The following is a 15,651-nucleotide window of genomic DNA, read 5'->3' as shown; positions in this document are numbered from 1 at the left end:
GTTTTCCATTGAGCATTTCTGAACAAAGAAAAATAAAAGTAATAAAATAATTTTTCAATAACTGTCATCTAATATTTCAAAATGATAAGCATGGTATATGGAAGCTTAAGTATATTTAGTTCTAAAAATGACTTTCTAAACTTAAAATTTTTTTATTTTGAAAGTTGGGGATTAAAAGAAAGTACTTTTAAATTGTCTTAGCAGAAAATACTACACAATTCAGAAAAATGCCAGATGTTTCTCTAGAGCAGTGGAGAATCCTCACTGTATCCTTTCCTGCTATGGTTCTCACTATTGTAAAATGCCATGATATTCGCCAATTTGGAAAAAGTTGAGATTGCCTATGTTCTGGGATCCAAGAGTCTTGAGGAAGAAGTACTGTGATCCTTTTTTTTTAGTTTATCTGAAGCTGAAAGAGAAACAGAGGACACGAGATTGGAATTGTTCTCAATCTGGTGCTTATAATTAGTGGTCCTTACAATAAATCATAATCTTAGGGGTTCTTGTTAGGCTCTCTAATCCCTAAAATATTCCCTTACAAGGTCAATGATAGCTGAAATTTCATCATTAGAGAAGGATTCGGTATTTCTTTGGCTTAAAATGGAATTTATATTGTACTATGAATGAGTTTATCAGTTCTTTTCCTGAAGACAAGTTTTTCCTAAGGAAAGGATGAAAAGTGTAAACTCACTTCTCCTAATTTCCCTTTTACCATTGAGGGCATTGCTATCCTTTTGGTCACTTAGGTTCCCAACCTAACTAAAGAATAATTTATTGTTTACTTTTCACTCTCTTCTTCTTCCCTTTTTGTTTCCCTAAAAATTTTCAATTAGTTATCAGGTCTTATTTTTACCTCAAGAACATCTCATGTGCCTGGTCCTCTTCTCTCTGCTCACAGGGATACAATCCTTGTCTAGACCTTCATAATCCCTTGTCATGAGACTATTGCAATAGGTTCTTTATTATCCTCCTTGTTTCTAACCTCTCCCCTCTCTCCAATTCATGCTCCAGACATGCCAAATTGATATTTGCAAACTATAGGCCTTGTCACTCCCTTCATCAAAGTCCTTTATGATCCAGCTCAAGCTTATTTTTCCAGTATGATTTCACAGTACTCCCCCACACACATACTACATTCCGACCAAACTGACCTACTTTATTGTTTGCCATCTAGGGCATTCCATTTCTTGCCTTGGTGTCTTTGGACTTCAAGTTGTCTTCCATGTTTGGAATGTTCTCCCTCTTCATCTCTCCCTTTCTGGATGTCTAACTAACTACCTGGGAAGCTTAGCTCAGCTACCATCTCATGCAAAAGGCCTTTCCTGATCTCCCCAGGGTTACTGTTTTCCCACCCACTAACATTTCTTCGTATTTAATTATATATGTACATGTTGTTCCTCCTCCCCAGTTAGAATATGAATACTTTGAGGTAGCAACTATTTTTATTTGGTCATTATTTCTCCTTCCCCCTCTCTTTTTCTTTCCTCCTACATCACCAAGTAACAAAAGTACTTTTGAACAGATTGAAGATGAGGGATGCAGAGTTTATTACTCTAGTCCAACAATGAAATCCCATTTAATTTTTCTTTCTGTACTCTAGACCTAAATAATTTTATTTTAGAATTGATACCATATATACCTATGCCAAAAGCTACTTAGCTTTCAATAAGGATAGCATATCACATGTTTATTTCACAAACTATAGTAGTGTAAATGATGAGTATAATTGAAAATAACACACAATGGGCCTTAATAAGTGCCAATTAAATTTTGCTAAAACCAGGATGTAGGTGTAAGAGGTGAGAAGCATGTAAATAAAATTTGAAAAACAGATCCATTGAGATGTTTGAGGGGAAAACAAGTTTGACAATTTTGCTTAGAACTAACTCTGATATAGTTACTGGCTATCCTCAATATTTTGGAGGATCCTAAAGGGTCAAGCCCCAGTGATGTTGTGCAGCCTTTTGTTTGAACTCCATTAATAAAATTCCGGATAAATCAAACTATAGCCAGATACAATCCAATAAAAACAAAACTTATCACACTTACCAGTTAGTCAATCAATCAATTTTCTGAATTCATCCTTGTGGTTTTTGCAACTGCTTAATAGATGATCTAATACAGATTAATTATGTGCTTACTTTTGATTTTCACTAAATGTGGAATTTTAACCCTCATTTGTCTTTGTTACTATTTTTCAGCTCAGATATGAATATGGTAAACTTTTGATTTATTAGATTTTATATGATAAAAAATTATTACTTATTAGGGCATAAGCAAATTATATAAATACGCTGTCTTGGATTGCAGGGCAGCTGGCAGAGTCACTGGGGATTCGATGTGGTAATAAAGTCAAGAGTTTAAGACATCAGGTAGAGTCATGGAGACTAAGAGATTTTGGCAAAATTGTAGCTAGACAGGCAGAAATCAAAACTGGTTACAAGTAGCACACCAAAAGCTACGAGGTAAGATTGATACAGGCCAGTATAAAAAAGGCTGACAGGCAAGAAAGCTAAGTCATAAATTATTCTAGATAGAACTAAAGCAAGACAGGCTTAGGCCCTCTTATCTGGAAGCATTAAATTTATCTGATATACTCTACTGTAGAAGCAGAATGTTAAAGGTATGAAACTAAAATAAGGAAGTGGGTCAGTTATGTAATGCAAGTGATAACCAATAGCCTACATTCTCCAATGTTGAGAGAAAAGAGGAAGAACTGACCCTAACATGTTAGGTGCATATTTAGTGTGATGGATTCATGGGAGGTCAGGGAAAACAATCTCACAGGATGGGCAGGAGTGATGGAGTATGATCTGCATTATTAGATGTTTTGTAATCCTGGAGAGTATTATAGCTAATAAAAAATAAGACATTTATGGAAAATACATTTTAAGATACAGAATATCAAAGTTAAAACTATTTCCTGGAAAAAAAGAAATCATTAGGTTAGCATTTAATTGGTAATATATTTGAGTGGTAAGCTGACAAAAGAATGAAGTTAGAAAAAAAGCAGAAAAACTTGGGTCAAACAACTGATAATTAATTGGTAATTTTAAAGATAATTGATTAAATTCAATAGTTGGCTTTTAAAAATTCATTTGACTAAATTCTATTATTTTCATAAATAGCCACATTAAAGGATTAGGAAGAAAAATGAGATGCCAATGGAAGAGCCAGAAATCTGTTAGAGAATAGGTGGAAAGCCAGAAAAGCATTAGGATTCTGAAGGCAAGCTTAAAGAGGGTTTCTAGTAGGAGAGGTTGGTCATTCAAATATTGTAAGAGAATAGAAGAGGGAGGTAAAGGGACTATTTTTGCAACAAGGTCATTGATAATTTCAGAAAGAAAGGTATCAGCAGAGTGGTATCAGTAGAGAAACAGTAATACATAGAATTTGTTGAGAAGAGAATGGATAGTGAGCAAGAAGAAGCAATGGTGTAAGTAGCCACTCTAAGAGAAAGATGACAATGTTTACAAAAGGGTCACACCAGATGCAAGGTCTTGAAAGAGGAGGGAAAGTACAGCATCAAGGAATAAGATAGAGGGATTAACCTAAGTGAGGAACAGAGGGCCTTCTTCTAGGACCAAAGAGAAAGAGAAGGGAAGGGAACTTTCACTGATTAAGTGCCTACTATGTATAAGACACTATGGCAAGCAGTTTACAAATATTATCCAAATTGATCCTCACAACAACCCTATGAGATTGGGTGCTATTGTTATCTTCACTTTACAGATAAGAAACCTGCTAAAAATAGCAGTTAAGTGGTTTGCTCAAGGTCAGATAACTAGAAAGTATCTGATGCAGAACTAGAACTCAGGCCTTTCTGATTCCAGATACAATGCTCTAGCTCCTATACTCCCTATCTCCCTCAGAGAAGGACAAATATGATTATACTGAAAAACTATGAGGAATGGAAGAGAGGAAGTAAGTTGATACCAGACAGTCTCAACTTTCTCTATCAAGTAGATAAAATTAAGTCATCTGCTTTAAATGTTGAGTGTAGGAATGAGATAATTGTTTGGAATTGTGGTTGTAAGGAATAAGATAGCAATTGATAAAATAGATTAGATGCATTTTTGTATCTTTGACAGTCTAGTAAAACCTCTAATCCTCAACTCAAAATAATATTCTTCAATAAAAGAAATGCGAAATTTAAGTAATATGTTAGTACTAAGATTTTTCCCCCATTCAGTTTCGGTACTCCCCTGAAATCTATCCATGACTACTTGGGTATTCATGGGCCTCAGATTAAAAACTCCTCAACTATATAATTTCTGAGGATCCAACTTCATTAGTCCTGAAATATCTATCATGATCCCACATATTTGGTTATGTTGCAAGTTAATCTTTATCTAAACTACAGAGAACTTCAGTTAAATTTAACAAACATTTCTTGAGGACCTACTACAAGCCAAGCACTACTCTAAGAAATGGCAATAAGATGGCAAAAATGGAATAGTTCTTGTCCCAAGGAGTTTACCTTCTGAACCTAAAGTTGTTGCCCTATGAGTGAGGAGTTGATATGAGAAGTGTTATAGAGGTAGAGTTGGCAAGAGTTTGCAAATTACCAAAGTAAAGGAAAGGAAAAAATTACAGATGATTCTGAGGTTGCAAAGCTGAGTGATTGAAAGGACAGTGGCACCTTTGAAAGAAATATGAAAGGTAAGAGGAAGGATGGTTTTGTAGGTGAAGATGAGTTCTGTTTTGGACCTGTTGCATTTGAAATGCCTATGGGACAGCAAGGTGGTACCATCCAGTTGGCAACTAAAGCAGGATTGGAAATCCAGAGAGAGATGAAGGCTAGATATGTGGATTTGAGGTTCATCTGCAAAGAGATGATAAACTAATCCCTGAGTACTAAAATGTAGACAGAGAGAGAAGAATCTTGGATAGAGTCTTGTGATACTTAAATACAGAGACAGTAATCCAGAAAAAAAGAAAAAGATTGAGAAAGAATGGTTGAGCAAGAAGGAAAAGCTGAAAACAATTTCATAAAAGCCTAGGGAATAGAATGGTTAGGAGAAGGAAGTAGAGAGGTCAATCAATAGTGCTGATCCTGCAGAAAGTGCAAGAAGAATGAGGACTAAAAAACTGCCACTCCATTTAGCAGTAAGAAGATAATTACTAACTTTGAAGAGTGAAGTTTCAGTTGGGTGGTGGGATGCTAAATCCACTAAAAAAGATTAAGAAATAGAGGAGAAGCAAGGAAGTAGAAAAAACTAATGTAGTTAGGATTTTTTCTAGGGATTTGGTAGTAAATGAAGAGAGACAGGATGATAACAGGGTCAAAGGAAGGTGTTTGAAGAATGTGTGTAGGGGATAGATTGAATATGTCAGTCAAATTGCTCCCTTTCCATTTAAAGTAAGATAGGATTCTGGCCCAAGGATGCTGAGCTAGACATATAGATTTCAAAATCATAATACAGCAAATAACCTTAAAGAATCATAATTATAGCCATTAGTCCTTCAAGAGTTTGTGATTTCCTTAGCATGGATACTCTTTTTCTCCACTGGTGAACTCTTAACAAAATTAAAGAAGTTGTCCTCCAATGAAAGACCTAGTCTGTCAAAAGCCATACCTCTGAGACCTTTTCTTCTGGCTTGCCAGTTTCAGCCGGCATAGCCTCTGAAAAACCTGGGTCACTTCTGCCCCATGATGAGGCATGGGAGTAGGTAGGTCTTTATTAGAGATGAATCTAACAGTCTCTGAATGACAAATGATGTGAAGGAGCCACGTGTAAGTCACATGCGAAAATATTGTTGAGTGTGACTATTTATAACTGCTATTTGCCTTACCAGCTGTTAAATTCTCAGAAGTCAGCTGTATCCCCAAATCAACCCTGTAATTGGCAAGGCAGGGTAGTAAACTGATACTTCCCTTATCTAAAACCCGATAGCAAATCGATTCTTAGGAAAATTCCCCCCAGATGCTATGAGAAATACTACCATCCCACGTCTGAGTAAGTTAAAAAAAAAGAAAATTTTGGGGAACAAAGAAAACAATGAACCTGGACTCGGTGCACCCCACCACCCCTACCCAAGTCAAAAAGGGGTAAAAGAGAAAAAGAGAAGCAGAGAAAGAAAATAGGAGGAAAACCATGTAGAGAAACTGTGGTATGAGTCCTTCCCTTAGTGCCAAATGTGAAGGTTAATAAAAGGGGGGAAGGGCCTGCAGGGGCGCAGCCCAACAACACGAGTTTGCCCCATTGCTCACCCCAGTGATTGCCCTGGCGTCACTCACTGGGCAGAGACCCAGAGGAGGCGGGGACGAGGGCGGGGTCACGTGGGTGAAGCCGGCGAGACAACGAGAGAAGCTGGTTTGAGGGGGAGGGGAGAGCGCTCCTACGGGGGTGTCACGCTCCCAGAAACAACATCCCCCGGCATGCAGCGCAGCAACGACCGCCCGACCTTTAGGTTCCATAGGGCGTGTTGCAGGATGGGATTGGGAGTCTATGCCTCAGACAGACCCGACCGGATGCAAGGTGGCGGGGAGTAGGGGTCGATTGGTCTGTCCGGATTGGTCGGTAAGGACGGAGGCCCCGCCCATAGATGGTGACGACAAGCGGTCCCAGTACATAAGGCGTTGTGGCCCCGGACCGCCCCGCCTTAGCTCCCGCGCTAGAGAGAAACATGTATCGATTTCGCTCACAGCTCTTCACGGGGATTTCTGCTGCCGCCATCGCCCACTCTTCCCCTCGCCGTTTCTCGCCTTTGTTGTTAGCTGAAGATTTATCTCTTAGCCACCCGCCGCACAGACGCACGAGTAAAAAGTGCAGCTCCATCGGCTGATCCTCGTTGCGCTTCCAGCTCCAGGCGGCACCGGGCGTCCCAAGATGCCGAAGAATAAGAAGCGGAACACACCGCACCGCGGCGGTGGCGGCGGCGGCGCAGGAGCAGCAGCAGCGGTGGCAGCAGGTGAGGGCCGTCCTACCACCGGCATCCTCGTTGCTGTCGGCCTGCTCCACGCGTCGCCCCCCGGGATCGGGCATTATGGGAGTTGTAGTGCTCCTCCTCTGGCACCCACTTTCGGGGCTTCCCCTAGGAAGGACAGGAGAACTACGACTCCCGGCATGCCTTTGAGACCATGCACGGCTGTCCCCTCGCGCACAATGGCGGAGGCTGTGGGGCTCCTAGGGACAAGGGGCGGGGTGTGGGGTGTGGGTGGAGATGGGCGCCTGGATTCTTGAACCTTAGAAAGAAGCGGGAGGCTGGGAGAAAGCGAGTGTTTCGGGCTTCAGAGTGACTGGGCGCTGAAGGATCTTGGACAATTTTATCTGCTGTTTTTGGACCTCCCTCCTAGACACTCCAGCCCCCTCCCCTCCAATTCTTTTTTTCCAAAATGGAGTCTCCAGAGAATGTCACCCGCCCCCGGGCCTGGCACTCTTCTTTCTAAAGTCGGGATGCCAGGCTGCTTCTGGCCCTTTCTCCTAACCCACTTCCCCTCCTCCCCATCCCGTGCGTAGGACCAGCCGGCTCCTGCGTCAGCCGGAACCGGCCTGACGCTGTGGGGTGACAGCAGGGATCTAGGTCTGCTTCCGTGACTTACTCTCCTACCCTCCAACCACCCCAGGGTGGCCTTAGAATCAGAGCTTCCCATTAGACACCGAAATAGAGACTTCATTCCGTTAGCTTTCACTTTAACAGCAACTTGCCCTTATTACCCCATAGGACTTGATTCTTTTCTCTCCCCAGGCTCAGATTAAATTGCCCCCCATCCCCCCAGCCTTCCCCCTTTATCTCCAATCTCTGTACTCTTGTTTACTTTCCCTGGTGGCTACTTTCAGTTCTGGACCGATTTCACCTGATTCAGTAACTCGAAGAGAAACACACTTTGCCATTCATCCACTAGATAATCTGAAAACAAATAAAAAGTATGAGAAAGGGGCATTGAGAAAACCCAAGGATTAAGGGGAAACAACTAAGGGATCTAACAACAGAAACTCTTGTTTCCTTATTTGAGAACTGATGTGTAAATATTCTTTTGTTCCAGTTGACTTAATCGTGAGGAGGCTTTGCTTTATTCATCGCTTCTGTACATATAGTTGATGACTTACTGACATTGTTCCTGATCTCTTCTGAGTCATACTTATATCCTATGCAGAACTAAACAGTTTCCAAACAAGTACATCATTAATCTCTTCCAAGTTTTTATTAGGTAAATGAGTATCTCATTCTCGAAGAAATATTATCAGTCACTATAGGCATGTAAATAATGCAAGGTTTTTATTTTTGTTTTGGAAAGTTCTGATTAACATCACTAATAGCTGAAAATTCAGAATGATTTTTCTTATTTCATATAAAATAGGCCAAATTTTAGCTTAAAGGGTGATTCTGAGTTGAGTAACTCTGGGAAAAGTATTACCTGATAAGATTTACTACAAGAATTTACTGCTAGAATTGCTCTCTCTGCTCAAAGTTTTTGCTTTTGTCAAAAAGCCTATTGAATAATTGCTATGTTCTATAAAATTCTTTTATAAAACAATATTTTTTCTATTTTCTCTGCCACTCAACTTTTATTTTCTCCAGACTGTGATTCTTTTATTTCAGCACAGTCAGCCTGGAGTAGTAGTTAGAGGACCAGTCTTGGATACAGTACAGCTTTTTGACATATGTAATAAATGTGGACTGGACAAAACCTTAGCACCCCAGGCAACAACTTAAGTTTCAGATGAAGTTCCCCAGCTTTAAATTAGAACTTAAATGCTCACCTTCCCCTTCAAAAGAAATTTATTTCAGTTGCTATTCCTCAGTAGTGGCGTTCCGTATGTATCATTTCTTAAGTGTCCAGTGAAAAATGAAATTTGCAGCACTCATGAAATATGCGTTCATCAAATTTGGATTTTATGTATTTATTTCTTTGGTTTCTGTTTCTGGCAAATAGTCTCGATTCTCTTAACTGGTCGGGTGGCTTTGAGCAATTTGTTTCCCTTCTCTGGACTTTGTTTCTCTTAATATAAAATGAGTATAAACTTAGACAACTTTACTGAGATTTCTTTCAACTCTTGTTCTTTTCATATCCTGTCTTCTAATGTACCTTAGTATATTGTTGACAGAAAAATTATGGCAAGGAAAGCCTTAGGAACTGACATGATAGTGGTAGCATGAGTAATGCTGATACTATGCTTTCCTTATATTATAAACAATACTCCCTTGCAACTCCTATAATAATATGGGCCTCCTTTTCTACCAATAAGTGGAATGGAATTTTGAGTTCTAGATGTCAAACCCTAATCTTACATTTTAAAATATTCTAATTTTTTTTCTTCGTTAATAAAAACTATTTTCTGTTTAGACCTGGAGAAAGACCTTAAACCACATGGTAAGGGGAGTCTGCTAGGAAGGGAGCAAGTTGGGGAGAGAGTGCTTTCAGGATCCTAGCTTGGCTGATATGCCCTGTAATAGGTGCTGACTCCTATGCAGATGATTCTCAGATATATTCTTCATCCCCAACCTTTATCCTGCCTCCAGCCTCCCAGTTCCAACTGCCAAATTGGAGACATCTCTAATATTCCCTAGACTTCTTGAAACTCAGCAAGGCCAAAACTGAACTTATTTTCCTTCCTCCTAAAACCCTTCTTTCTGACTTCCCTGTGACTGTCAACAGTACTTCCATACTCTGTCACCAGGTTTAAATATCAACCTCCTCTTTGTCATCACCCACACCCATGTATATATCTATTTAGTTGCTAAGTTCTGCCAATTTTACCTTTGTAATATTGCCTGTTAGGTGCTGGCTGTTTCCTCCAACACTGTTCCACTCTGAGTCCAGAGCCTCATTACTTCTCACTTGAACTATTTCAATAACTTGCTGAATGATCTCCCTGCCTCAAGCCTCTCCCTCTTCTAGTTTGTCTTACACTCAACTTCCCAGTTGAGTGGAATTTCCATTTGAAGTTCAAGTCTGACCATGTCACCTCATCTCCTTTTTCATCAAACTCCAGTTACTCCTGATCACCTCTAGAATCAAATGTAAAATCCTTTGGCTTTAAAGCTGTTTGTTATCTGGCCTCTTCCTACCTTTCTAGTCTTCTTACACCTTACTCTTCTCTGTTTCTCTTCCATCCAATGATATTGCTATTCCTTAAAGGTCTCTAAGTCAAAGTCATGATCTCTACAACAAGCTTTTCATAGTCCTTAATATTAGTTCCTTTTCTCTGAGATTATCTCCAATTTATCTTGTGTACATACTTATATTAAATGTTGTCTCCTCCATTAGACTGTGAACTCCTTGAGAACAGGGGACTGTGGTTTGCCTTTCTTTGTATTCCCAGTAATTAACACTGAGAAGGGATCAGAGGCACATAATAAATGCTTGTTTACTTGACACAGGAGACAGGTCTGTCTAGTGCAGTTACCCTTAGAGATGGGGAATAGAGTATCTGATTTGTGCCTATGATCCTAGAAACCTCTAACAGGCAACAAGTGAGGAAAAAAAACAGTGGTGGGGGAAGATGAACTTCTGGGAGATGGATGGGACAAAAGAGGTCAAAGGAGTTGACTGACTGTCTTTCCTAACTGTGCTGGCACATTACATTAGTTAATGGATTTTTTGGGGTATTTTTGAACCATTGTTGGTCTAGTTCAGTGATGGGCAAACTTTTTAAAGAGGGGGCCAAAGGAAAGGAAATGCTCATCTGTCAGTCTTGTTTCTAAGGCAACTCTTTGGACGTTTCATTGTATTGTATTCTACTCATTGTATTCGTCAGATTAGGAATAATGTGGGCCCCCCCTCCCCATCTGGCCTGTGGGCCTCAGTTTGCCCATCACTGGTCTAGTTAATTTTGAGAGGCAGCTATGTGGTAGAATTTTACAGAGTGCTTTCCTGAAGTCTGGAAATTCTGAGTTCAAAGCTGGTGTCCAACACTACCAATGTGATACTTGTCAAGTCACTTAACCTCTCCTGCCTTGGTTTCTTCATCTATAAGATGAAGATATAACATCTACTTCTCAGTATTGTGTGGGTAAAATGATAAATTCTTATAAAGACACTTTGAAAAGCTTAAAATACTATATAAATGCTTATTATCATTGTGGTGGTGGTGGTCACTTCCAGCTTTAAAATCCCATGATTCTATACTATGAATGTGATCTTGGTCAAACTCCTTGAATTAGAATTTGAGTACTGAGCCCTAACCTTGTCATTCCTATATTTTAAAATTTAATTGTGTGCTAAAATATGTAATTGCGTATGATCCTTTAGGGGATATCCATGGGAAGATAGGGACAGACATGATTTCTATTCTATTTTTCCATAATAACTGAAAAGCATTATAGATAAGTCATTTTTATGTGGTGCTTTAAAATTATACAAAGTACTTTAAATATAGCAACATCTCGTATGATAATCCTGTGAAGTCAGCGTTCAGATAGTAACTTCATTTTATGAATGAAGTCATTGAGTCTTAGAATGGTTTGACTGCTTGTCCAAACTGTAATGTATACTAAATGTCAAAGACAAGTTTTGAACACAGATTTAACTTTCAAATTCAGCATTCTTTTCTACAAGTTTATTAACTTAAGGAGTAACACAAATTAGCAGCTCTGAAGTGAAAGGAACCTTTTTAAAGTTTCCTCTAGATTCTGTGTTGAATTGTCAGTGTCATCATTTCCCTACAATGAAAGGTATAAAATTTATGTAATGAAGTTATTTGGTTCTGGTAGGTACCAATTCAGGATGAAAATGACCCATATAGAAAGAGGTAGTAGCAAATGGGAAAAAAATATATATAGGTTAGTTCTTTAACTTGAAGATTTCACCTATGTGAACCCAACAATGTAGATTACATAAATATGCTTTTTAAAGATAATTTTTAACTAATGTCTTTTGTTTTTATATCTACCTAAATTTTCCTCATGTCCCCCTCCCCCTTCCAGAGAGCCATCCCATATAACAAAGAATTAAAATTAAAAGAGGAAGAACAGGGAAAAAAAAATCTGACAACACATGCAATATTCCACCCCCGTGGACCCACCTCTGCAAAGAAATGAGGGGAGGTATCTTCTCATATCTCTTCTTTGGAGCCAAGCTTCTTGTTTATAATTTTGCACCATTTATTTTTGATTGTTTGTGGGTCGTTCTTTCCACTTACATTCTTATAGTTATTGTGTTTGTTGTTCTCTTGGCTCTGCTTACTTCACTTTGTATCAGTTTATGAAAGTTTTTTCATGTTTTAACTATATTCATCATATTTCTTTGTTTCTTGCAGCTGAGAAAGTTCCATTACATTCATGATTTCTTATGCCATTTGTTATATTTGTTCAGCCATTTCCCAAGCATTGGGCATCTACTTTGTTTCAATCTCTATGCTATTCAGGATTTTTAAATATTTTGTGGTTAACAGTGTAGCACTTAAAGGCTGTCCATCTATATAGATTACATTGTAGAAACTAATTACAGATATTTGAATATAGAACCAGAAAACTTATCAGAAAGTCAGATATTTCTCTTTACTGATGATGATCATGGTATAGTGAAATAGCTGGAGATGTCTGCTTAAATGACACCTCACACCTCCATTATATCAAGATAGCAACAATTTGTTATGTGACTTTGTGGCCACATGATATTTATCAGATGGCACTTGAACCCAGATCTTACTGACTTTTGAGTCCTATCATACTGTATCTCATAATTCTCTCTCTTTCTCCCTCCGGGAGGGAGGGAGGGAGGGAGGGAGAGAGAGAGAGAATTATGAGATATATATAAAGAAACGTAAATCTATTGTATGGAAGAAAAAATACTAAGTAAGAGACTTGGTTTCTAGTACCAACTTCTGCCCTTTTGGTCATGAGCAAATCACTTCACTCCCTGGGCTTTAGTTTTTCCATCTGAAAAATTAAGTAATAGATTAAATGAGATCTAAGGGTTATATAAAACTATAACTTTAAATTTATAAGAGACTAATATTTTCCACACTTTTGCAATTGCATTAAACCCTAAACTGTTGGAACTTTTAAAGAAATACCTTAAAACAACAGTTGTCTTAAAAGGAGAAACTTTTCAATGTGCTTTACCACTTTACCTAAGGAGTATCTCTGCCTTAGTAATTGCTCTTTCTCTTCCTTTTTAATAAGAAAATAAAAACCTTAAAGCACAGTTCCTGCCATATAATAAATGATTATTGAATGGCTTACTGACTTAGGTCCCCTGTTTCTTTTCACTATACTATGGTTCTTCTGATGACACTATTATTAAGAAGTTACTATGTGTACAAATGTGCCAGGCATTTAAGAAATCCTTCTGAGTCATGGGCTTTATAGTCTTTTTTAGGAAGAAACATTACATTCATTAGTAATGATGATATAAGCTTATGTTCATTATATAAAAGAAGTAGAAATCAAAATGCCTTAAACAGGTAACTCCTGCATTTTAAAATCCTCATGAGAAGTTCTTGAGTATATTTCCAATTGTCTGACTTTTCCTTTCCCCTTCTCTCTCAGGTGGCCAACATCGAAATGTGCAACCTTTTAGTGATGAAGATGCATCAATTGAAACTATGAGCCATTGCAGTGGTTTCAGTGATCCTGCTAGCTTTGCTGAGGATGGTATGCTTCCTTTTGCAACTGCAAGAGTAGATGTTGCTTCAGATAAAAGAGTGTTTTAAATGATGATTATGGAAAATATTCTTAGAAGCTGAGATAAGCAATTACCCTATTCCTTCATCTTTCTATTAAAGCTAATACTTTTTGACTTGTATTTCATTAGGGCCAGAAGTCCTTGATGAAGAAGGAACTCAAGAAGATTTAGAATACAAACTGAAAGGATTCATTGACCTAACATTTGACAAGAGGTAAGAAGTATTTTGAAAGGAAGAATTTCATATGGGTCATCTTAATTACTTTGACTGTCTATGTAAGTAGTTTTCTGTTATTGCAGTATATTTTTCTCAAGGTCCAAGCTATTGAATTTAATTCTTTTTTTTTTATTCTGAACCTAATTATATGGAATTATCAGTTACCTGACTATAGATATACAGAGTCAAATGAGTCTTTTTTTTTTTGAGAACAGTACTCACATGCAGTTAGATGACAGCATATTTTTTAAATTTTGAGATGTTTTTGGCTGATGAAAATTCATTTTTAACTAGAAAATATAAAAATAGCTTTAACTTTTTTCAGCTTCTAGCATAGTAATATGATAAAAGAAGAAAATGGAGAAACTAATCTATTGAGTCATTTCATAAGAACCATATGGTTTTTGTGAGCAAAGTACTTTTAGATTTTATCAGAAAACCCTTGAAATGCATGTTTAGCATTCTGGATTTATAAAAAATGAGCTAACGAATGTGAATCTTAAAGTAACTTAGCTTTATTATGTATGTCTGTTTATTTTAAACAGTGCGAAGACAAGGCAGGCTGCTCTTGAAGGCATTAAAAATGCAATGGCTTCTAAAATTCTTTATGAATTTATTCTGGAAAGAAGAATAACATTAACAGACAGCATTGAACGCTGCTTAAAGAAAGGTAATACCTTTTTTTAAAAAAAAACAAACCTTACCTTCTGTCTTAGAATTAATACTGTTTATTGGTTCCAAAGCAGAAGAATGGTAAGGGCTAGGAAATGAGGGTTAAGTGACTTGCCCACAGTTGCACACCTAGGAAGTACCTGAGGCCAGATTTGAACCCAGGACCTCCTAAGTATCCAGGTCTGGCTCTCAATCCACTGAGCCACCTAGCCATCCCTGGTAATACATTTTTTTTAAAACATTTATTAATATTCATTTTTAACATGGTTACATGATTCATGCTCCTCCTTTCCCTTTAGCCCCCTGCACTCCCCCCACCCATGGCCGATGCACATTTCCACTAGTTTTGTCATGTGTCCTTGATCAAGACCAATTTCCAATTTGTTGGTAGTTGCATTGGTGTGGTAGTTTCGAGTCCACACCCTCAATCATGTCCACCCCGACCCATGCATTCAAGTAGTTGTTTTTCTTATATGTTTCCTCTCCTGCAGTCCTTCCTCTGAATGTGGGTACCATCTTTACCATAAATCCCTCAGAATTGTCCTGGGTCATTGTATTGCTGCTGGTACAGAGGTCCATTACATTCAATTTTACCACAGTATATCAGTCTCTGTGTACAATGTTCTTCTGGCTCTGCTCCTTTCGCTCTGCATCTGTTCCCGGAGGTCTCTCCAGTTCACCTGGAACTCCTCCAGTTTATTATTCCTTTTAGCACAATAGTATTCCATCACCCGCATATACCAGTTTGTTCAGCCATTCCCCAATTGAAGGACATCCCCTCATTTTCCAATTTGTTGCCACTACAAAAAGCGCAGCTATAAATATTTTCGTACAAGTCTGTTTATCTATGATCTCTTTGGGGGTACAAACCCAACAATGGTATGGCTGGATCAAAGGGCAGGCAGTCTTTTATAGCCCTTTGAGCATGATTCCAAATTGCCAGCCAGAATGGCTGGATCAGTTCACAGCTCCACCAGCAATGCATTAATGTCCCAATTTTGCCACATCCCTTCCAACATTCATTACTCTCCCCTTCTTTCATTTTAGCCAATCTGCTAGGTGTGAGGTGATACCTCAGAGTTGTTTTGATTTGCATTTCTCTAATTATTAGAGATTTGGAACACTTTCTCATGTGCTTATTGATACTTTTGATTTCTTTACCTGAAAATTGCCTATTCATGTCTCT

General features: G+C 38.4%; 1 protein-coding gene across 2 annotated transcripts in view; it reads left to right on the top strand.

The window, feature by feature from the left end:
• Window positions 1-6,618: 6,618 nt before the first annotated feature.
• Window positions 6,619-15,651, top strand: part of IFRD1 (interferon related developmental regulator 1) — a 28,436-nt gene continuing 19,403 nt past the window's right edge. Inside the window, exons 1-4 of one of the 2 annotated variants that reach the window (XM_044677337.1) lie at window positions 6,619-6,915; window positions 13,441-13,545; window positions 13,706-13,790; window positions 14,339-14,463. In XM_044677337.1, the coding sequence (XP_044533272.1) occupies window positions 6,834-6,915; window positions 13,441-13,545; window positions 13,706-13,790; window positions 14,339-14,463 (397 nt within the window). In that variant the 5' untranslated portion in view covers window positions 6,619-6,833. Of the gene's footprint in view, window positions 6,922-13,440; window positions 13,546-13,705; window positions 13,791-14,338; window positions 14,464-15,651 lie in introns of both variants that reach the window. The other variant, XM_044677338.1, reaches the window with a different exon arrangement.

The sequence above is a fragment of the Gracilinanus agilis genome, chromosome 5 (genome assembly GCF_016433145.1).
Source record: "Gracilinanus agilis isolate LMUSP501 chromosome 5, AgileGrace, whole genome shotgun sequence".
Classification (NCBI taxonomy): Eukaryota; Metazoa; Chordata; class Mammalia; order Didelphimorphia; family Didelphidae; genus Gracilinanus; species Gracilinanus agilis.
The sequence above is the reverse complement of the archived record's forward strand: the minus strand, read 5'-3'. Positions and strand labels throughout refer to the sequence as shown.